Below are 24,773 nucleotides of genomic sequence, written 5' to 3'. Positions count from 1 at the left end.
AACCCTGGGCCAGATGGTCAGGTAGTACCACAGCAGCATCTGTTTGTTCCACACTGACATGACCTCTCAGAGGAACGTTCCTGTGTGTCTGTCAGCTCATTCTAGCTTCATCTCCAGCTCTTTCCTCCATTCATTTTAATATGATGAAGAGGTAACACTTTGTTTGGATAGCAAGGTTTGGGTCAGTTTGATTTCAATTCCAGTCAATTCAGGAAGTACACTGAAATTCCAATTCCAATTCTCTCGAATGCTTTCAAATGAGGAAACTGTCGAATTGGAATTAGAATTTGGTTTACTTGATTAATTTATTAGACTTGAAATGAAACTGACCAGAGCCCTGTTGGATAGACCATATGTAGCATGTCAACTGCATGTCCAATGACTTTCAACTAGAAAGTGTCTGCAACGAACAAACATCAGTAGACTATCAGCACTGCAGCATCTCAACAGCATGTCTTCAGCCTTTCAGCAGCATCTCAACAGCATGTCTTCAGCATCTCAACAGCATGTCTTCAGCCTTTCAGCAGCATCTCAACAGCATGTCTTCAGCCTTTCAGCATCTCAACAGCATGTCTTCAGCCTTTCAGCATCTCAACAGCATGTCTTCAGCCTTTCAGCATCTCAACAGCATGTCTTCAGCCTTTCAGCATCTCAACAGCATGTCTTCAGCATCTCAACAGCATGTCTTCAGCCTTTCAGCAGCATCTCAACAGCATGTCTTCAGCCTTTCAGCAGCATCTCAACAGCATGTCTTCAGCCTTTCAGCAGCATCTCAACAGCATGTCTTCAGCCTTTCAGCAGCATCTCAACAGCATGTCTTCAGCCTTTCAGCAGCATCTCAACAGCATGTCTTCATTCTTTCAGCAGCATCTCAACATGACATTTGTAGAGCTACAGATGAGCTATCCAAGTAAAGTGTTACAGAGGAAGGTGTGCTGCACAGGATCACACCCTAGATGGAATTCAAATAAAGATAAGATACTAGAATGACACGTAACATCTAACTCTGAATGAGCATGTCTGTCATTATCACGGCTCGTTTTCCTTGACCCCTGACCCCTGAGTCTGTGTTTCGGCCCACAGGAGAGGAGATGTTGATCTTTGACCTCCAGAGTCTTGCCACCCTGGCAGCAGCCCGTGCCTTGGAGCTGGGTGCCCAGGAGGGTAGCGGGGAGGGCGCCGGGCGGCACTACCCGGCCCGCAAGACCCTCAACCTGCGCAGGAAATACAGCTGGACACCTCGCCACGAACCGGTAGAGTACAACTATACTGTATCCTGATGTTCTATTTACCATTAGAATAGAATGCAGTACATTCAAAAAATACATGAGAAGGAATTTTAAATGGTTAAGTGCACACTCTGATTTTAGACTGTTAGTTTAATAACATGTATAAGCCTTTAAAAGCATTTCAAATCAAATGTATTTATATAGCCCTTCGTACACCCAAACAGCAAGCAATGCAGGTGTTGAAGCACGTTGGCTCGGAAAAACTCCCTAGAAAGGCCTAAACCTAGGAAGAAACCTAGAGAGGAACCAGGCTATGAGGGGTGGCCAGTCCTCTTCTGGCTGTGCCGGGTAGAGATTATAACAGAACATGGCCAAGATGTTCAAATGTTCATAAATGACCAGCAGGGTCAAATAATAATAATCACTTTGTTGTGTGTCAAGCATTGCGATGTTTATGACTTCAAACCTATCAACTCCCGAGATGAGGCTGGTGTGACAGAAGTTAAATGGCTGGCTAGTTAGCGCGCGCTAATAGCGTTTCAAACTTCACTCGCTCTGAGCCTGAGCCTTGTGGGTGGTTGTTTTCCTTGCTCTACATGGGTAATGCTGCTTCGATGTGGTGGCTGTTGTCATTGTGTTCCTGGTTCGAGCCCAGGGAGGAGCGAAGAGAGGGACGGAAGCTATACTGTTACACTGGCAATACTAAAGTTCCTATAAGAACATCCAATAGTCAAAGGTTAATGAAATACAAATGGTATAGAGGGAAATAGTCCTATAATAACTACAACCTAAAACTTCTTACCTGGGAATATTGAAGACTCGTGTTAAAAGGAACCACCAGCTTTCATATGTTCTAATGTTCTGAGCAAGGAACTGAAACGTTAGCTTTCTTACATGGCACATATTACACTTTTCCTTTCTTCTCCAACACTTTGTTTTTGCATTATTTGAACCAAATTGAACATGTTTCATTATCTACTTGAGGCTAAATTGATTTTATTGATGTATTATATTAAGTTATAATAAGTGTTAAATCAGTATTTTTGTAATTGTCATTATTACAAAAAAAAAAAAAAAAAATGGTCTGATTAATCGGTAGCGGCTTTTTTGGTCCTGCAATAATCGGTATCGGCGTTGAAAAATCATAATCGGCCGGCCTCTAATCTCTACCACTCCTGCTGTCTCTAGAGAGTTGAAAACAGCGGGTCTGGGACAGGTAGCACATCCGGTAAACAGGTCAGGGTTCTATAGCCGCAGGCAGAACAGTTGAAACTGGAGCAGCAGCACGGCCAGGTGGACTGGGGACAGCAAGGAGTCATCATGCCAGGTAGTCCTGAGGCATGGTCCTAGGGCTCAGGTCCTTCGAGAGAGAGAAAGAAAGAATTAGAGAGAGCATACTTAAATTCACACAGGACACCGGATAAGACAGGAGAAGTACTCCAGATATAACAGATTCATAAAATACACTTGATTGATTGATTAGTATTGTGAACATTCAGGCATGCCCGGCCAAGGGCACCATGGAGAGGATGGAGGGTCCAGAGCTGGCCATGCGGGTGAAGCTGGCAGAGCTCCAGAGGCGCTACAAAGAGAAACAGAGGGAGTTAGCCAAGCTACAGAGGAAGCATGACCACCAGTAAGATACACCATGTCCTTTACTATCCTCCTATAAACATGATCCTTTACCATATCCTTTTCTATCATCCTATACATTATCCTTCAACGAGTCGTTTACTATCCTCATATACATTATCATTTACTATCCTCATATACATTATCCTTCAACGAGTCCTTTACTATCATCCTCTACATTATCCTTCAACGAGTCCTTTACTATCCTCCTATACATTATCCTTCACCATATCCTTTACTATCATCCTATACATTATCCTTCAACGAGTCCTTTACTATCATCCTATACATTATCCTTCAACGAGTCCTTTTCTGTCATCCTATACATTATCTTTCAACGAGTCCTTTACTATCCTCATATACATTATAATTTACTATCATCCTATACATTATCCTTCAATGAGTCCTTTACTATCCTCCTATACATTATCCTTCAACGAGTCCTTTACTATCATCCTATACATTATCCTTCAACGAGTCCTTTTCTGTCATCCTATACATTATCTTTCAACGAGTCCTTTACTATCCTCATATACATTATAATTTACTATCCTCCTATACATTATCCTTCACCATATAATTTACTGCCGTCCTATATATTATCCTTCAACATGTACTTCACTATTCTCCTATACATTACCTGTCACCTCTTTGAAAATAAGTGTTTTAACTCTCATGTGTTATCCTGTGGGATCAAAACCTTATCTTTTTAAAACATTTCATGACTACCTCCTAGTCTCATGACTACCTCCTAGTCTCATGACTAGCTCCTAGTCTCATGACTACCTCCTATTCTCATGACTACCTCCTAGTCTCATGACTACCTCCTAGTCTCATGACTACCTCCTAGTCTCATGGCTACCTCCTAGTCTCATGACTACCTCCTAGTCTCATGACTACCTCCTAGTCTCATGTTGTGATACTTCCCTAGGCTCCTTTAACTGATTTCTAAAGCAGCCCACAAAACAAACTGAAGCCATGACATCACACTCCTGAAGGATTCCCTCCTTCCTTCTCCAGTTTATCTGGTCCTGTGCTCAAATACAGTATCTTAGTGTTCTCATGAGTGTGTGTGTGTCTACAGGAAGGAGGAAACACCTCGCAGCCCTGCTCGTAGAGGACCGGGGCGGCCCAGGAAACGTAAATCAACCCCCACCGCTGGCCCAGGTTCCTCCTCTGAGACCCAGAGGAAAATCAAGTGAGTGTGTGTGTGTGTTGTAAGGCTCATCTCCCTGCCTGACCATAGCCCAAACACACTGATAAGCCTCCTACATATCACTGCAATCCAGGAGACTCGTGCCATCAACAGGAAATGGGAGAACCCAGCTGACCCCTTCAAGGAAGTCCAGTTTAACCTAATCTTTACCTAATCAGCACAGAGACTAAATTGTATTACAGTTGAATCCACATCGGTGGTACGTGTGTGTGTTTGTGTGGGCGCCTGTTTGTGCATGTGGATGTTTTAAGTGTATGCATTCATTTCAAGATGTCGTCTGTGTAGTGTGTGTGTGTTCTGTACATGCGTATGTGTGGTTGGGTGTGTTGTGTCCGTCCACATACTGTCTGGGAGTGCCTCTGTGTGACTGTGTTCCATTGTATTCCTCTGTCCATGTGTCTCAGCCAGTTTCCGCACAGCTCATTTAAAACCTGAATGGCATTACTGTGGGCCAGAGGACGGCCAGGAGGGCTGGGGGGGCAGGAGGGCTGAGGGGCCAGAGTGGGGGCCAGGAGGGCTGGGGGGGCTAAGGGGGCAGGAGGGCTGGGGGGCCAGAGGAGGGCCAGGAGGGCTGAGGGGCTAGAGGGGGGCCAGGAGGGCTGGGGGGCCAGGAGGGCTGGGGGGGCAGGAGGGCTGAGGGGCCAGAGTGGGGGCCAGGAGGGCTGGGGGGGCTAAGGGGGCAGGAGGGCTGGGGGGCCAGAGGAGGGCCAGGAGGGCTGAGGGGCTAGAGGGGGGCCAGGAGGGCTGGGGGGCCAGGAGGGCTGGGGGGGCAGGAGGGCTGAGGGGGCAGGAGGGCTGGGGGGGCCAGAGGAGGGCCAGGAGGGCTGGGGGGCCAGAGGAGGGCTTGGGGGGCAGAGGACAGCCAGGAGGGATGGGAGGGCTGAGGGGCAGGAGGGCTGGTGGGCCAGAGGGGGGCCAGGAGGGCTGAGGGGGCAGGAGGGCTGATGGGGCAGGAGGGCAGAGGGGGGCCAGGAGGGCTGAGGGGGCCAGGAGGGCTGAGGGAGCCAGGAGGGCTGAGAGGGCAGAGGGGGGCCAGGAGGGCTGAGGGGGCAGGAGGGCTGAGGGGGCAGAGGGGGGCCAGGAGGGTTGAGGGGGCAGAGGACGGGCTGGGGGGGAAGAGGGGGGCCAGGAGAGCTGGGGGGGTAGAGGGGGGCCAGGAGGGCTGGGAGGGCAGAGGGGGGCCAGGAGGGCTGGGGGGAAAGAGAGGGGCCAGGAGGGCTGGGTGGAAAGAGAGGGGCAAGGAGGGCTTGGGGGGCAGGAGGGCTGAGGGGCCAGGGGGGGGCCAGAGGAGTCTGGGGGTTGTCTGGGGTGTGCCTGGGAGCTGAGAGCGGTGGAAGGGGGCTGGTTTGGGTTGTAATTAGAGTCCTGTGAATTATCATGTAATCTTCCCCAGCTCCAGGAATGGGACATGGCCTATCATTAAGGCCAGGGAGTCAGAGGGGTCAGGAGGGGATCGGGTCGGTCACACAGGGCCGTACAGCCGCCAAGACACACTGACACACACTGACAGCCCGTTGCTCTCAATTTATCTGACAAATTATAGTCGCATGCATTGGTTGAAGCACAATGTTAAATTCAATTCAATTTTACACAGGTAAGCTAAAGCTTACAGAAACCAGGAATGCAGACAGCTCTATAGACCTCTACGTCTATATGAGGGACTATGTTCAACACACCACCTCCTGTTATTCTGTTGGGTACCGACGGATGAAAAAAGATATCATGAAATATATTTATTTTTCAAAGAAATATAATGTTAAAATAAAGGTTTAACATATTGACCATATTACTACAAGGCAAAACAGCTCATTCAATCAACCCTGATGGTGTTATAAGTATAAAAGAAAAGCTTGCTTTCATATAATAAAAAAAGCTTCAAAAGGTATTGGAATGGGATAATGTCTTAGTTTAGACTGGGAAGAATGCAATACATTACCTTGTATGTTGTACAAATCACATTATTGTGGGAGCACCTCCTCGAAGAGTATGAATTAGGCTGTTTGAGAAGGTTTGAATCCTAAGCAACCAGCATACACATAGTTTTAAAGTACAGTAGACCAACATAGCTACTGTAGTTGGTCAAATCTGTGTGCTGGAAAACCTTGGTAGAGCATGGGTGGAGTAAGCCTTGTGATGCTGGAAAACCTTGGTAGAGCATGGGTGGAGTAGGCCTTGTGATGCTGGAAAACCTTGGTAGAGCATGGGTGGAGTAGGCCTTGTGGTGCTGGAAAACCTTGGTAGAGCATGGGTGGAGTAGGCCTTGTGATGCTGGAAAACCTTGGTAGAGCATGGGTGGAGTAGGCCTTGTGGTGCTGGAAAACCTTGGTAGAGCATGGCTGGAGTAGGCCTTGTGATGCTGGAAACCCTTGGTAGAGCATGGGTGGAGTAGGCCTTGTGATGTTGGAAAACCTTGGTAGAGCATGGGTGGAGTAGGCCTTGTGGTGCTGGAAAACCTTGGTAGAGCATGGGTGGAGTAGGCCTTGTGATGCTGGAAAACCTTGGTAGAGCATGGGTGGAGTAGGCCTTGTGATGTTGGAAACCCTTGGTAGAGCATGGGTGGAGTAGGCCTTGTGATGCTGGAAAACCTTGGTAGAGCATGGGTGGAGTAGGCCTTGTGATGTTGGAAAACCTTGGTAGAGCATGGGTGGAGTAGGCCTTGTGATGCTGGAAAACCTTGGTAGAGCATGGGTGGAGTAGGCCTTGTGATGCTGGAAACCCTTGGTAGAGCATGGGTGGAGTAGGCCTTGTGATGCTGGAAAACCTTGGTAGAGCATGGGTGGAGTAGGCCTTGTGATGCTGGAAAACCTTGGTAGAGCATGGGTGGAGTAGGCCTTGTGATGCTGGAAAACCTTGGTAGAGCATGGGTGGAGTAGGCCTTGTGGTGCTGGAAAACCTTGGTAGAGCATGGGTGGAGTAGGCCTTGTGGTGCTGGAAAACCTTGGTAGAGCATGGGTGGAGTAGGCCTTGTGGTGCTGGAAAACCTTGGTAGAGCATGGGTGGAGTAGGCCTTGTGATGCTGGAAAACCTTGTGGGGCTCATGTGAATTTCCTTTCTTTTTGGGCATCAGACCACTTCCTACTTCTCAATGAAAACATATTTTTTTGTTTTTAATAAATCAGTGGGTAGCTCATAATTGTTATCCAAATTCTGAAATAAAATATGAATAATACATGAATATTAATAATTAATCTGGATGTGGGTGATATTGCTCGTCCCAGGGAAACACAGAAACTAAAGAGGTTCCCACAAACATCAGCCGCCCATATCTTTATTTTGCTATGTCGGCGTGTAAATGCTCATTGGGTGGTATCCAGATTGGTGTGTGTGTGTGTGTGTGTGTGTGTGTGCCTGTGTGTATGTGTGCATACATGTGTTTGTGTGCTTGTGTGTACATGTATACATCTGTGTGTGTGTGTGTGTGTGTGTGTGTGTGTGTGTGTCTCTGTGTTGTCAATTTTCAATTAGTGCTGTCATCAATGTCCATATGGAAGCCTTGGAGGGGCTTAGTGCCACCCCAGAGCAGCCAACAGTTCTATTCCCTCCCTCCCATTTCTGGGCAGCGTTCCATAGTGCTCCCAGCTCTCCCACTGCGATGTCAACTCTACTCTCCTTCCGCCTGTGTACCCCTGCCCCCTTTCCCTCACATTCTCCCCTCCAGTCCTCCCCCACCCCTCGTCCAGCCGGGCCGCACAGGGACACTGATGCCCTGTGACAGTGACACCAGAAATGAAAGGGCGGTAGGCGGCAGGGCCTACAGCGAAGGGATGGATGGAGGGAAGGATGGATGGATGGAGGGAGGGATGGAGGGAGGGTGGAGAGGGAGATGGAGGGAGGGTGGAGAGAGAGATGGAGGGAGGGTGGAGAGGGAGATGGAAGGATGGATGGAGGGAGGGTGGAGAGGGAGATGGAGGGAGGTTGGAGAGAGAGATGGAGGGAGGGTGGAGAGGGAGATGGAAGGATGGATGGAGGGAGGGTGGAGAGAGAGATGGAGGGAGGGTGGAGAGGGAGATGGCGGGAGGGTGGAGAGGGAGATGGAAGGATGGATGGAGGGTGGAGAGGGAGATGGAGGGGCATGATTGGTCTCCAGTTACAGTAATGTCTCCATGGCTGGTCTCCAGTTACAGTAATGTCTCCATGACTGGTCTCCAGTTACAGTAATGTCTCCATGACTGGTCTCCAGTTACAGTAATGTCTCCATGACTGGTCTCCAGTTACAGTAATGTCTCCATGACTGGTCTCCAGTTACAGTAATGTCTCCATGACTGGTCTCCAGTTACAGTAATGTCTCCATGGCTGGTCTCCAGTTACAGTAATGTCTCCATGACTGGTCTCCAGTTACAGTAATGTCTCCATGGCTGGTCTCCAGTTACAGAAATGTCTCCATGACTGGTCTCCAGTTACAGTAATGTCTCCATGACTGGTTTCCAGTTACAGTAATGTCTCCATGACTGGTCTCCAGTTACAGTAATGTCTCCAGTTACTGTAATGTCTCCATGGCCTGCAGCTACAGGAATGTGGGTGTTTTTGAATGAGACACGGTGCAGACAGGGACAGATTGGCCCAATGTTGTGTTACATTGGAGGGCTATGTAAAACCAATTTCCTTTGGTAGAGTTGCTTGGGCACTTTTGTGGTGCTGGCTGTTCTGATTGGACTGTGTGTGTGTGTGTGTGTGTGTGTGTGAGTGAGTGAGTGTTTGCCTATGTGTGTGTGTGTGTGTCTGTATCTGTGTGTTTGTGTGTGTGTGAGTGAGTGTTTGCCTTTGTGTGTGTGTGTCTGTATCTGTGTGTTTGTGTGTGTGTGTGTGTGAGTGTTTGCCTGTGTGTGTGTGTGTCTGTAACTGTGTGTTTGTGTGTGTGTGTGTGTGTGTGTGTTTGCCTGTGTGTGTCTGTATCTGTGTGTTTGTGTGTGTGTTTATCTCTGTGAGTGTGTATGCGTGTGTAGGTGCGTGTGTGTGTGTGTACAAACTAGGAGCTGCTAATCAACTGTGTTTAATTAGTCAGTGTGGGGCTGTGTGCTTCTTCACCCTGCCAGTCCTCTGAGGGAAGGGGCTCTGTCACATTGTTTGTCAGTGTGTGAGGGAGGGAAGGGATCGAAGGGGTCCGCCTCTCAGGGACAGCTCACACTTCTGCCACCGCTGCCATTCTCCTGTCAATCACTCACACACACACACACACACACGCACACACACACACACACACACACACACACACACACACACACACACACACACACACACACACACACACACACACACACACACACACTTGCTCAGTCATTGTCTCACATTTTAGGGAGCACACACACACAGTCAGTTTGTCACATTTTTACCAGACACATATAACAGACACACATGGACTCAGGCACATGTGCTATTCTAGCCTGTGTGTAATGATGTAATCAGAGGACTTACAGCGCAGCGTAATAGAGATTTCCCTTTAAACTCTGAAAGGTTTCGAGCCGGCGATCCACAATCCTGATTAGGCCGCTGCTAACTCTCCCAGTCGACGTGACTGATGGCATGGCTAAGACTGTGCACACAGTAGGAGAGGGGAAGTTCATCTTTTTGTTTGAGTACGGCCTGGATCGCATCTGTGTGGTCGCCGGGCAGGTTTCCAGGGGGATATTCAAGGGCATTTTCGCTCTGCTTCTAAACCAGCCCTGTGATGTTGCTACTCTGTAGGGGGAGAGGAGCTGCTAGCTGCACTGATATGGAAATGGGAAACTGGAGAGCTCTGATATTCAACTGCCAGAACAATAGAAGCCGCATGCAAGTGCAGAACGTGGCCTCCAGACCATTCAGTGATTCCCTGTATCTTTCAAAGCATCTCTCTGTGCTTGTATAGGCCAGGGGGAACTCCCTTGATAAAGCTTTCCCGCTTCTTATCCAACACTGGCCTCCAACACTCCCAGGTTCGCCCCGTTAGATCCCAATTTTACAAGCGTGCCGGTTTTGGGGGGTTTGTGAGAGCAGGGCTCCGGGGTTTTGTCTTGTTCTGTTCGTCAGCTATAACAACCCACAGAGGTGACTCAACCCCTCCTTTCCCCTCTGGTCTTCCTCTCTTTCATTCCACCGCTCTTCTTCTTCCTCTAATGAATGCTCTCCCGTGTTTTGACTGGCAGGTCGTTAGGGGCGGGACTTGGCCTGTCGCCCGAGGACCTGCTGGGAGGAGGGGGTGGGGACGCCCAGAGGAAGAAGAAGAAGCTGTCCAATCGGGGCTTTGAGCGGCTCGGCGCGGCAGAGGTCAGGGTTCTTTAGTTGTATCTCTTTGTCCTCTATCCCTCCAGAACAGCTACACACTCTGTAGAAAACCCTTATAGTTACTGAACACTTCTCTGAGTCCTCCATACAGTATTCCATAATGGCTACATACCATTACTGCTATGTAGCCTGCTAGCCTTTGTGTTATACCGTATGCTATGTTAGCCACTATGCTAGTTGTTATGTAAATATTGTATGTTGTGTGATCTATGTTTACCCTGATAGCCTATAGGCTAAATGAAAGTGTGAGTGTTTTGTACACACTTTGTTTCTTTTTTTTATTGACACATTTCTAGTCATTAGAACCAGTGGCGGCTGGTGGGAGGAGCTATAGGAGGACGGGCTCATTGTATTGGCTGGAATGGAATACATGGAACAGAGTCAAACATGTGGTTTCCATATGTTTGATGTGTTTGATACCGTTTCATTTATTCCATTCCAGCCATTACAATGAGCCCGTCCTCCTATAGCTCCTCCCACCATCCTCCACTGGTTCTAATGACTAGAAATGTGTCAATAAAAAAAGAAACAACGTTTGTACTAAACACTCACATTTAAAAAATGTATTTTAAACTCTAAAGAGTCAAATCCCCAGCTCTCCATGTTAATATATTTTTCATCTGTCCTTCTGACTATCTGTGAGCTGAACTGAGCTCTGTCCCTCTGACTATCTGTGAGCTGAACTGAGCTCTGTCCCTCTGACTATCTGTGAGCTGAACTGAGCTCTGTCCCTCTGACTATCTGTGAGCTGAACTGAGCTCTGTCCCTCTGACTATCTGTGAGCTGAACTGAGCTCTGTCCCTCTGACTATCTGTGAGCTGAACTGAGCTCTGTCCCTCTGACTATCTGTGAGCTGAACTGAGCTCTGTCCCTCTGGCTGCCTGTGAGCTGAACTGAGCTCTGTCCCTCTGGCTGCCTGTGAGCTGAACTGAGCTCTGTCCCTCTGGCTGCCTGTGAGCTGAACTGAGCTCTGTCCCTCTGGCTGCCTGTGAGCTGAACTGAGCTCTGTCCCTCTGGCTGCCTGTGAGCTGAACTGAGCTCTGTCCCTCTGGCTGCCTGTGAGCTGAACTGAGCTCTGTCCCTCTGACTATCTGTGAGCTGAACTGAGCTCTGTCACTCTGGCTGCCTGTGTGTGGGAGCTGTGTCCGGAGGTGTAACAGTGTCTCTCTCTCTTTCTATTTCTCTCTTTCTTCTCGTTCTCTCTTTCTGTTCTCTCTCCCCCGTCCTCCTCTGTTGTCTGTTCTCATAGATAAAAGTGCATGGCAGTAGCAGAAAGAGTGTCCTCCACGGTGTCCTCAGCTCTAAGCTGGCCCATCAGCAGTTCAGACAGCACAAGGCCCAGGGCGGGAAGAGGACTGGGATGGGGGTGGGACCACGGGAGAAGGAGGAGGCGGCCTCTGCGGCTAGCTCTGCCCCAAAGCACCATGGACATCGAGGCCAGGCCACCTCCAAAGCCGAGTCCAGACGAGTCATCAACGAGTCCGGCGGTCAGAGTGACACAGGTAAGAATCATGGTGATTGATTTCATTTGTAACCTTTGGAGTTTTCTCACAATGTTGTGTTTCAGTTATGTGACAGACAGTGACGTTATTTAGGCATTTGTGTCATATGATGTGGAAAGCACATGGTGGAACCACCTTTTCTGTATTGGGAGAATGAGTACATTCCTTATTCTGCCCTGACCTGAGCACTGTGTTCTGTATGTGTAGGTTACCATAGAGAGAAACACTAACATAGAAACACTACTATAGAGAGAAACACTACCATAGAAACACTACCATACAGAGAAACACTACCATAGAAACACTACCATAGAAACACTACCACAGAAACACTACCATAGAAACACTACCATAGAAACATTACCATAGAGAGAAACACTACCATAGAAACACTACCAGAGAAACACTACCATAGAGAAAAACACTACCATAGAAACACTACCATAGAAACACTACTATACAGAGAAACACTACCATAGAAACACTACCATAGAAACACTACCACAGAAACACTACCATAGAAACAGTACCATAGAAACATTACCATAGAGAGAAACACTACCAGAGAAACACTACCATAGAGAAAAACACTACCATAGAAACACTACTATAGAAACACTACCATAGAAACACTACTATAGAAACACTACCATAGAGAGAAACACTACCATAGAGAAAAACACTACCATAGAAACACTACCATAGAAACACTACCATAGAGAGAAACACTACCATAGAAACACTACTATAGAAACACTACTATAGAAACACTACTATAGAAACACTACCATAGAAACACTACCATAGAAACACTACTATAGAAACACTACTATAGAAACACTACTATAGAAACACTACCATAGAAACACTACCATAGAAACACTACCATAGAAACACTACCATAGAGAAAAACACTACCATAGAAACACTACTATAGAAACACTACCATAGAAACACTACTATAGAAACACTACCATAGAAACACTACCATAGAAACATTACCATAGAGATAAACACTACCTTAGAAACACTACCAGAGAAACACTACTATAGAAACATTACCATAGAGAGAAACACTACCATAGAAACACTACCAGAGAAACACTACCACAGAGAGAAACACTACCATAGAAACACTACTATAGAGAGAAACACTACCATAGAAACACTACCATACAGAGAAACACTACCATAGAAACACTACTATAGAGAGAAACACTACCATAGAAACACTACCATACAGAGAAACACTACCATAGAAACACTACCATAGAAACACTACTATAGAGAGAAACACTACCATAGAAACACTACCATACAGAGAAACACTACCATAGAAACACTACCATAGAAACACTACCAGAGAAACACTACCATAGAAACACTACTATACCATAGAAACACTACCATAGAAACACTACTATACCATAGAAACACTACCATAGATAGAAACACTACCATAGAAACACTACCAGAGAAACACTACCATAGAGAGAAACACTACTGTAGAAACACTACCATAGAAACACTACCATAGAAACACTACTATAGAAACACTACCATAGAAACACTACCATAGAAACATTACCATAGAGATAAACACTACCTTAGAAACACTACCAGAGAAACACTACTATAGAAACATTACCATAGAGAGAAACACTACCATAGAAACACTACCATAGAAACACTACCACAGAGAGAAACACTACCATAGAAACACTACTATAGAAACACTACCATAGAAACACTACCATAGAAACACTACCATAGAGAGAAACACTACTGTAGAGAGAAACACTACCATAGAAACACTACCATAGAAACACTACCATAGAAACACTACCATAGAAACTCTACCATAGAAACACTACCATAGAAACACTACCATAGAAACACTACCATAGAAACTCTACCATAGAAACACTACCATAGAAACTCTACCATAGAAACACTACCATAGAGAGAAACACTACCATAGATAGAAACACTACCATAGAAACTCTACCATAGAAACACTGCCATAGAAACACTACTATAGAAACACTACCATAGAGAGAAACACTACCATAGAGAGAAACACTACTGTAGAAACACTACCATAGAAACACTACCATAGAGAGAAACACTACTGTAGAAACACTACCATAGAAACACTACCATAGAAACACTACCATAGAGAGAAACACTACTGTAGAGAGAAACACTACCATAGAAACACTACCATAGAAACACTACCATAGAAACACTACCATAGAAACTCTACCATAGAAACACTACCATAGAAACACTACCATAGAAACACTACCATAGAAACTCTACCATAGAAACACTACCATAGAAACTCTACCATAGAAACACTACCATAGAGAGAAACACTACCATAGATAGAAACACTACCATAGAAACTCTACCATAGAAACACTGCCATAGAAACACTACTATAGAAACACTACCATAGAGAGAAACACTACCATAGAGAGAAACACTACCATAGAAACACTACTATAGAAACACTACCAAAGAAACACTACAATAGAAACACTACCATAGAGAGAAACACTACCATAGATAGAAACACTACCATAGAAACACTACTATAGAAACACTACCATAGATAGAAACACTACCATAGAGAGAAACACTACCATAGATAGAAACACTACCATAGAAACACTACCATAGAAACACTACCATAGAAACACTGCCATAGAAACACTACCATAGAGAGAAACACTACCATAGAAACACTACTATAGAGAGAAACACTACCATAGAAACACTACTATAGAGAGAAACACTACCATAGAAACACTTCCACAGAGAGAAACACTACCATAGAAACACTACCATAGAGAGAAACACTGCCATAGAAACACTACCATAGAGAGAAACACTACCATAGAAACACTACCATAGAGAGAAACACTACCATAGAAACACTACCATAGAAACACTACCATAGAAACACTGCCATAGAAACACTACTATAGAAACACTACCACAGAAACACTACCATAGAAACACTACCATAGAAACACTACTATAGAAACACTACCACAGAAACACTACCATAGAAACACTGCCATAGAAACACTACCATAGAAACACTACTATAGAGAGAAACACTACCATAGAAACACTACCATAGAGAGAAACACTACCATAGAAACACTACTATAGAGAGAAACACTACCATAGAAACACTACCACAGAGAGAAACACTACCATAGAAACACTACCATAGAGAGAAACACTGCCATAGAAACACTACCATAGAGAGAAACACTACCATAGAAACACTACCATAGAGAGAAACACTACCATAGAAACACTACCATAGAAACACTACCATAGAAACACTGCCATAGAAACACTACTATAGAAACACTACCACAGAAACACTACCATAGAAACACTACCATAGAAACACTACTATAGAAACACTACCACAGAAACACTACCATAGAAACACTGCCATAGAAACACTACCATAGAAACACTACTATAGAGAGAAACACTACCATAGAAACACTACCATAGAGAGAAACACTACCACATAAACACTACCATAGAAACACTACCATAGAAACACTACTATAGAAACACTACCATAGAAACACTACCATAGAAACACTACTATAGAGAGAAACACTACCATAGAAACACTACCATAGAGAGAAACACTACCATAGAAACACTACCATAGAAACACTACTATAGAGAGAAACACTACCATAGAAACACTACCATACAGAGAAACACTACCATAGAAACACTACCATAGAAACACTACCACAGAAACACTACCATAGAGAGAAACACTACCATAGAAACACTACCATAGAAACACTACCACAGAGAGAAACACTACCATAGAAACACTACTATAGAGAGAAACACTACCATAGAAACACTACCATAGAAACACTACCACAGAGAGAAACACTACCATAGAAACACTACCATAGAAACACTACCATAGAAACACTACCATAGAAACACTACCATAGAGAGAAACACTACCATAGAAACACTACCATAGAAACACTACCACAGAGAGAAACACTACCATAGAAACACTACTATAGAGAGAAACACTACTGTAGAGAGAAACACTACCATAGAAACACTACCATAGAAACACTACCATAGAAACACTGCCATAGAAACACTACCATAGAGAGAAACACTACCATAGAAACACTACCATAGAGAGAAACACTACTGTAGAGAGAAACACTACCATAGAAACACTACCATAGAAACACTACCATAGAAACACTACTGTAGAGAGAAACACTACCATAGAAACACTACCATAGAAACACTACCATAGAAACACTACTACAGAGAGAAACACTACTATAGAGAGAAACACTACTGTAGAGAGAAACACTACCATAGAAACACTACCATAGAAACACTACCATAGAAACACTACCATAGAGAGAAACACTACCATAGAAACACTACCATAGAGAGAAACACTACCATAGAAACACTACCATAGAGAGAAACACTACCATAGAAACACTACTATACCATAGAAACACTACCATAGAGAGAAACACTACCATAGAAACACTACCATAGAAACACTACCATAGAAACACTACCATAGAGAGAAACACTACCATAGAAACACTACCATAGAAACACTACTATAGAAACACTACCATAGAGAGAAACACTACCATAGAAACACTACCATAGAAACACTACCATAGAAACACTACCATAGAGAGAAACACTACCATAGAAACACTACCATAGAAACACTACCATAGAGAGAAACACTACCATAGAAACACTACTATAGAAACACTACCATAGAGAGAAACACTACCATAGAAACACTACCATAGAAACACTACTATAGAGAGAAACACTACCATAGAAACACTACTATACCATAGAAACACTACTATACTATAGAAACACTACCATAGAGAGAAACACTACCATAGAAACTGTACCATAGAGAGAAACACTGCCATAGCCCACCTACAATATTAATAATACAATATGTCTGCCCTGTAGTTAAGTTATTAGACCTACATTGTCCATTGTAGTGTTGTAATTCTATTTCTATGTTGTGTACCGATCTGAGTCACGGCACCAATGCAACTGGCAATGCTATACTCTTACTCTGTGTGTGCTCTCTCTCTCTCAGCAGCCAGTGCAGACAGCGGCGGCCAGGAGGGCTGGACGGGGACCCCGCTGATGATGCGTGGGGGCAGGAGGAAAGGGATGGGGGGAGCTCTCGGGGTCCAGGGGTCCGCACGGCTGCAGCAGCCCAGGGCCAGGGTCCTCCGAGCCAGGAGTCAGGAAGCCATGGAGGGGGGAGAGACCTCCCCTACAGAGAGTGAATCCTCCAACCAGGGTGAGTGGGCTGAGGTGACTGGGTGGAGGGGGAAGAGGGGGACAGGGACAGATACTGTTAGATGAGTGGGACAGGGGGACAGGGGGACAGGGTGGCTCTCTTCTCCAGCTCAGCACTCAGCACACTGTACCCTTCACTCAGCACACTGTACCCTTCACTCAGCACACTGTACCCTTCACTCAGCACACTGTACCCTTCACTCAGTACACTGTACCCTCCACTCAGCACACTGTACCCTTCACTACGCACACTGTACCCTTCACTCAGTACACTGTACCCTTCACTCAGCACACTGTACCCTCCACTCAGCACACTGTACCCTCCACTCAGCACACTGTACCCTCCACTCAGCACACTGTACCCTCCACTCAGCACACTGTACCTTCCACTCAGCACACTGTACCCTTCACTCAGCACACTGCACCCTTCACTCAGTACACTGTAACCTTCACTCAGCACACGGTACCCTTCACGCAGCACTCAGCACACTGTACCCTCTACTCAGCACACTGTTCCCTCCACTCAGCACACTGTACCCTCTACTCAGCACACTATACCCTTCACTCAGCACACTGCACCCTCCACTCAGCACACTGTACCCTCCACTCAGCACACTGTACCCTCCACTCAGTACACTGTACCCTCCACTCAGCACACAGTACCCTCCACTCAGCACACTGTACCCTCCACTCAGCACACTGTACCCTCCACTCAGCACACTGTACCCTCCACTCAGCACACTGTACCCTCCACTCAGCACACTGTACCTTCCACTCAGCACACTGTACCCTTCACTCAGCACACTGCACCCTTCACTCAGTACACTGTAACCTTCACTCAGCACACGGTACCCTTCACGCAGCACTCAGCACACTGTACCCTCTACTCAGCACACTGTTCCCTCCACTCAGCACACTGTACCCTCTACTCAGCACACTATACCCTTCACTCAGCACACTGCACCCTCCACTCAGCACACTGTACCCTCCACTCAGCACACTGTACCCTCCACTCAGTACACTGTACCCTCCACTCAGCACACAGTACCCTCCACTCAGCACACTGTACCCTCCACTCAGCACACTGTACCCTCCACTCAGCACACTGTACCCTTCACTCAGCACACTGTACCCTCCACGCAGCACACTGTACCCTTCACACAGTACCCTTCACTCAGCACACTGTACCCTTCACACAGTACCCTTCACTCAGCACACTGTACCCTTCACTCAGCACACTGTACCCTCCACTCAGCACACTGTACCCTCCACCCTCCACTCAGCACACTGTACCTTCCACTCAGCACACGGTACCCTTCACTCAGCACACTGCACCCTTCACTCAGTACACTGTACCCTTCACTCAGCACACTATACCCTTCACTCAGCACACTGCACCCTCCACTCAGCACACTGTACCCTCCACTCAGCACACTGTACCCTCCACTCAGTACACTGTACCCTCCACTCAGCACATTGTACCCTCCACACAGCACACTGTACCCTCCACTCAGCACACTGTACCCTCCACTCAGCACACAGTACCTTTCACTCAGCACACAGTACCTTTCACTCAGCACACTGTACCCTTCACTCAGCACACAGTACCCTTCACTCAGCACACAGTACCCTTCACTCAGCACACAGTACCTTTCACTCAGCACACTGTACCCTTCACTCAGCACACTGTACCCTTCACTCAGCACACTGTACCCTTCACTAGGTGTGGAAGGCACCTCTGACCTGTCATCAAGCTTGTAAACAACCTTCTTCATTAGTCAACTCCTTCTATAGAGCACAGGATGCATTTACAATCATATCACATTGTCCCATGCACTCTATACACAAGTTAGGGAATAAAACACACACACACATGCAGAAGGCTGCCACTCGAGCCCTCGTGTGAGTTTAGTTCATTTGTTAATTCATCTGAAAGTGATCCCTGTCAGTGTTCAGAGGGGAGTGAGAACGTGTTGATGAACGCCTCGTAAATGACAAGTGGGGTCGGCAGCGCGCGGACACCCGACACCTCTGCTAGTGTGTGTGTGTGTGTGTGTGTGTGTGTAAGAAGCTAGGCCACAGCTGCCTGTGAGAGGATCTGACAGGCCATGGAGACAAGCAGGCTGGACCACAGAGCAGTTACAGGCTACAGAGACACACACACACCACGTGCACTCATCACAAGAGCACACACACATACACACGTACACGCAAGCGAGCCAGCATATGCATTTAAACCCACACACACACAATCAGTCAGAGCTCAGTACTCCAGACACACTTCAGGTCCCAGCCCCAGAGAACAACATTCAGAAGCTCCTGGTATCTCATCATTATGAATGGTTATTTGTTTTCCTCCAGGAAGACAACAAGATAATGAGGTAATTGCTAAATGTTAGAATGTAGAAAACACGTTTTGGGGAAATACAAGCCTCTAAATGCTTTCTAATGATAAGCACAGGAAGTCTGTTAGAGGAAGTGGATAGGCTGGATTTAGACACAATACTATGTATGTTGTTCTCTCTTTAGAAGACGAAGAAGAGGAAGGAAGCTATGACAGTGACGAAGGACAAGACCTCAAAGCACAACCCTCCCGAGACGTCTCTTCATGCTCCACTGTGACTGGTCCATCCCCCTCGTCTGTCGTCAAGCTGGAGGCCAATCAGAAAGCCCGGAACAAAAAAGAGAGGCAGGAGCTTTACGGTAAGAAGACAGGCCTGGTGTGTGTGTGTGTGTGTGTGTGTGTGTGTGTGTGTGTGTGTGTGTGTGTGTGTGTGTGTGTGTGTGTGTTTTACGCTACTTAATTTCTGTCACCAAAATTAAGAATCTCAATAACATTGGTCAGCTTTGACATGTTTACAATGTTTACTAAATATTTGTCATACACAAGTACTGATGCTCACAAGGTGTACATGGTACTATAAACATCTATATCCCCTAAAATATATATATAAATATTCTAATTATAATCATCTCCAGGAAGGGCATCTGTTTTGTTTTAGTCTGTGGGGTCGTTACTGGTCTAAAATCTTCTCTAATTCCTGATTGAGAGAAAAGAGAAAGGAACACTGGTTCAGGACTGATAATATACACTGTCTGTTATTCAGTACCACATCAATGTTTAGTTCCTACCTTACCAATTCAGAGAGCACATTGACTCCCCTATCACTGACTGTCTACACTCGTACCTGTCTACCACTGCCCCTCTACACTCATACCTGTCTACCACTGCCCCTCTACACTCATACCTGTCTACCACTGCCCCTCTACACTCATACCTGTCTACCACTGCCCCTCTACACTCGTACCTGTCTACCACTGCCCCTCTACACTCATACCTGTCTACCACTGCCCCTCTACACTCATACCTGTCTACCACTGCCCCTCTACACTCATACCTGTCTACCACTGCCCCTCTACACTCATACCTGTCTACCACTGCCCCTCTACACTCATACCTGGTTACCACTGCCCCTCTACACTCGTACCTGTCTACCACTGCCCCTCTACACTCATATCTGTCTACCACTGCCCCTCTACACTCATACCTGTCTACTATTGCCCCTCTACACTCATACCTGTCTACCACTGACCCTCAACACTCGTACCTGTCTACCACTGCCCCTCTACACTCATACCTGTCTACCACTGCCCCTCTACACTCATACCTGTCTACCACTGCCCCTCTACACTCATACCTGTCTACCACTGCCCCTCTACACTCATACCTGTCTACCACTGCCCCTCTACACTCGTACCTGTCTACCACTGCCCCTCTACACTCATACCTGTCTACCACTGCCCCTCTACACTCATACCTGTCTACCACTGCCCCTCTACACTCGTACCTGTCTACCACTGCCCCTCTACACTCGTACCTGTCTACTACTGCCCCTCTACACTCATACCTGGTTACCACTGCCCCTCTACACTCATACCTGGTTACCACTGCCTCTCTACACTCGTACCTGTCTACCACTGCCCCTCTACACTCATACCTGGTTACCACTGCCCCTCTACACTCATACCTGTCTACCACTGCCCCTCTACACTCATACCTGTCTACCACTGCCCCTCTACACTCATACCTGGTTACCACTGCCCCTCTACACTCGTACCTGTCTACCACTGCCCCTCTACACTCATATCTGTCTACCACTGCCCCTCTACACTCATACCTGTCTACTATTGCCCCTCTACACTCATACCTGTCTACCACTGACCCTCAACACTCGTACCTGTCTACCACTGCCCCTCTACACTCATACCTGTCTACCACTGCCCCTCTACACTCATACCTGTCTACCACTGCCCCTCTACATTCATACCTGTCTACCACTGCCCCTCTACACTGATACCTGTCTACCACTGCCCCTCTACACTCATATCTGTCTACCACTGCCCCTCTACACTCATACCTGTCTACCACTGCCCCTCTACACTCATACCTGTCTACCACTGCCCCTCTACACTCATACCTGTCTACCACTGCCCCTCTACATTCATACCTGTCTACCACTGCCCCTCTACACTCATACCTGTCTACCACTGCCCCTCTACACTCATATCTGTCTACCACTGCCCCTCTACACTCATACCTGTCTACCACTGCCCCTCTACACTGATACCGGTCTTTTCTTCCAGGCACTGATTTTACAGATTGTGGCTTTTTTGAGGAACTTGCAACGACTGTACAGTGGGGCAAAAAAGTATTTAGTCAGCCACCAATTGTGCACGTTCTCCCACTTAAAAAGATGAGAGAGGCCTGTAATTTTCATCATAGGTAGACTTCAACTATGACAGACAAAATGAGAAAAAAAATCCAGAAAATCACATTGCAGGATTTTTAATGAATTTATTTGCAAATTATGGTGGAAAATAAGTATTTGGTCAATAACAAAAATGTATCTCAATACTTTGTTATATACCCTTTGTTGGCAATGACAGAGGTCAAACGTTTTCTGTAAGTCTTCACAAGGTTTTCACACACTGTTGCTGGTATTTTGGCCCATTCCTCCATGCAGATCTCCTCTAGAGCAGTGATGTTTTGGGGCTGTTGCTGGGCAACACGGACTTTCAACTCCCTCCAAAGATTTTCTATGGGGTTGAGATCTGGAGACTGGCTAGGCCACTCCAGGACCTTGAAATGCTTCTTACGAAGCCACTCCTTCGTTGCCCGGGCGGTGTGTTTGGGATCATTGTCATGCTGAAAGACTCAGCCACGTTTCATCTTCAATGCCCTTGCTGATGGAAGGAGGTTTTCACTCAAAATCTCACGATACATGGCCCCATTCATTCTTTCCTTTACACGGATCAGTCGTCCTGGTCCCTTTGCAGAAAAACAGCCCCAAAGCATGATGTTTCGACCCCCATGCTTCACAGTGGGTATGGTGTTCTTTGGATGCAACTCAGCATTCTTTGTCCTCCAAACACGACGAGTTGAGTTTTTTCCAAAAAGTTATATTTTGGTTTCATCTGACCATATGACATTCTCTTCTTCTGGATCATCCAAATGCTGTCTAGCAAACTTCAGACGGTTCTGGACATGTACTGGCTTAAGCAGGGGGACACGTCTGGCACTGCAGGATTTGAGTCCCTGGCGGCGTAGTGTGTTGCTGATGGTAGGCTTTGTTACTTTGGTCCCAGCTCTCTGCAGGTCATTCACTAGGTCCCCCCGTGTGGTTCTGGGATTTTTGCTCACCGTTCTTGTGATCATTTTGACCCCACGGGGTGAGATCTTGCGTGGAGCCCCAGATCGAGGGAGATTATCAGTGGTCTTGTATGTCTTCCATTTCCTAATAATTGCTCCCACAGTTGATTTCTTCAAACCAAGCTGCTTACCTATTGCAGATTCAGTCTTCCCAGCCTGGTGCAGGTCTACAATTGTGTTTCTGGTGTCCTTTGACAGCTCGTTGGTCTTGGCCATAGAGTTTGGAGTGTGACTGTTTGAGGTTGTGGACAGGTGTCTTTTATACTGATAACAAGTTCAAACAGGTGCCACTAATACAGGTAACGAGTGGAAAACAGAGGAGCCTCTTAAAGAAGAAGTTACAGATCTGTGAGAGCCATAAATCTTGCTTGTTTGTAGGTGACCAAATACTTATTTTCCACCATAATTTGCAAATAAATTCATTAAAAATCCTACAATGTGATTTTCTGGATTTTTTTCTCATTTTGTCTGTTATAGTTGAAGTGTACCTATGATGAAAATTACAGGCCTCTCTCATCTTTTTAAGTGGGAGAACTTGCACAATTGGTGGCTGACTAAATACTTTTTTGCCCCACTGTATCTGAGGTTATTTTACCTTTAGTTGAATGCACTAATTGGATTGTAAGTCACACTGAATGAGAATGCTAAATGACTAAAATACTAAATGCAGTATTACTAAATATAATTCTCGATTGAACCATGCAGGTTCCCAGAGTTTGTCCGGGGCAGAGGGAGAGGTGAAGGTGAAGAAGAGGGCCCCCTGTAGGCTTGGCATGGGCACTGCAGCCAAGAAGCACCCAGAGTATCAGGACCAGTTAGAGGGGATGAGGAGGGCTGGCGGACCCAGGTCCCAGGAGCCTCGCCGGGAGAGCCTAGGGACCCGGGGCAGCCTCTACCGGAGGACCATGGGGCCGGTCACCTTCCCCACCACCAGTGAGAGGCTGAAGAGGGCCACACGCAAGAGCACCATTCTGAGGGGACCCATTAACAAGGTTTGTATTAAGGACGTCACCCTGCTCTCTTGGCGAGTACCGCTTCCTCCTGTTTCAGCTCATACCAAGGCTCTAACCCAGGACCTCTGTCTCACAAAGACACCTGACCGCCCTCCTAAAGAGTCTTACCCAGTCGCTTCACCGAAAAGCTAGCTATTCACAGGGTATGTCCTAGAGATCAGGATTATTCAGTCATTGATATGCACCTGAGTGGTTTGTATGTGATGTATGGAATCGATCCAGGTGAAGGTTCCCCTAGGTACAGTGGTGGAAAAACTACTTCATAGAAAATGACTCAAGTAAAAGTGAAAGTCACCCAGTAGAATACTACTCCAGTAAAAGTCAAAACGTATTTGGTTTTAAATGTACTTGAGTATCAAAAGTAAATGGAATTGCTAATATATATATTTAAGTATCAAAAGAAAAAGTCTAAATCGTTCAAAATTCCTAATATTAAGAAAATCATACGGCACAATCATCTGTTTTTAAAATTTACGGATAGCCAGGGGCACACTCCAATACTCAGACATCATTTACAGATAGCCAGGGGCACACTCCAACACTCAGACATCATTTACAGATAGCCATGGGCACACACCAACACTCAGACATCATTTACAGATAGCCAGGGGCACACACCAATACTCAGACATCATTTACAGATAGCCAGGGGCACACTCCAACACTCAGACATCATTTACAGATAGCCAGGGGCACACACCAACACTCAGACATCATTTACAGATAGCCAGGGGCACACTCCAATACTCAGACATCATTTACAGATAGCCAGGGGCACACTCCAATACTCAGACATCATTTACAGATAGCCAGGGGCACACTCCA

General features: G+C 46.2%; 1 protein-coding gene across 13 annotated transcripts in view; it reads left to right on the top strand.

The window, feature by feature from the left end:
- bahcc1a (BAH domain and coiled-coil containing 1a) overlaps positions 1–24,773 on the top strand; it is a 184,493-nt gene that overhangs the window by 135,754 nt on the left and 23,966 nt on the right. For 8 of the 13 annotated variants that reach the window (XM_090197404.1, XM_090197412.1, XM_090197408.1 and 5 more), the window contains 8 exons: positions 1,084–1,253; positions 2,729–2,865; positions 3,946–4,059; positions 10,200–10,320; positions 11,588–11,840; positions 17,017–17,226; positions 19,755–19,928; positions 23,641–23,927. In XM_090197404.1, the coding sequence (XP_090053530.1) occupies positions 1,084–1,253; positions 2,729–2,865; positions 3,946–4,059; positions 10,200–10,320; positions 11,588–11,840; positions 17,017–17,226; positions 19,755–19,928; positions 23,641–23,927 (1,466 nt within the window). The remainder of the gene's footprint in view (positions 1–1,083; positions 1,254–2,728; positions 2,866–3,945; positions 4,060–10,199; positions 10,321–11,587; positions 11,841–17,016; positions 17,227–19,754; positions 19,929–23,640; positions 23,928–24,773) is intronic. The other 5 variants (XM_090197407.1, XM_090197405.1, XM_090197409.1 and 2 more) reach the window with 3 other exon arrangements.

The sequence above is a fragment of the Oncorhynchus mykiss genome, chromosome 13 (genome assembly GCF_057628025.1).
Source record: "Oncorhynchus mykiss isolate SJ-2025 chromosome 13, ASM5762802v1, whole genome shotgun sequence".
NCBI classification, from domain to species: domain Eukaryota; kingdom Metazoa; phylum Chordata; class Actinopteri; order Salmoniformes; family Salmonidae; genus Oncorhynchus; species Oncorhynchus mykiss.
This window is presented reverse-complemented; position numbering and strand designations above follow the sequence as displayed.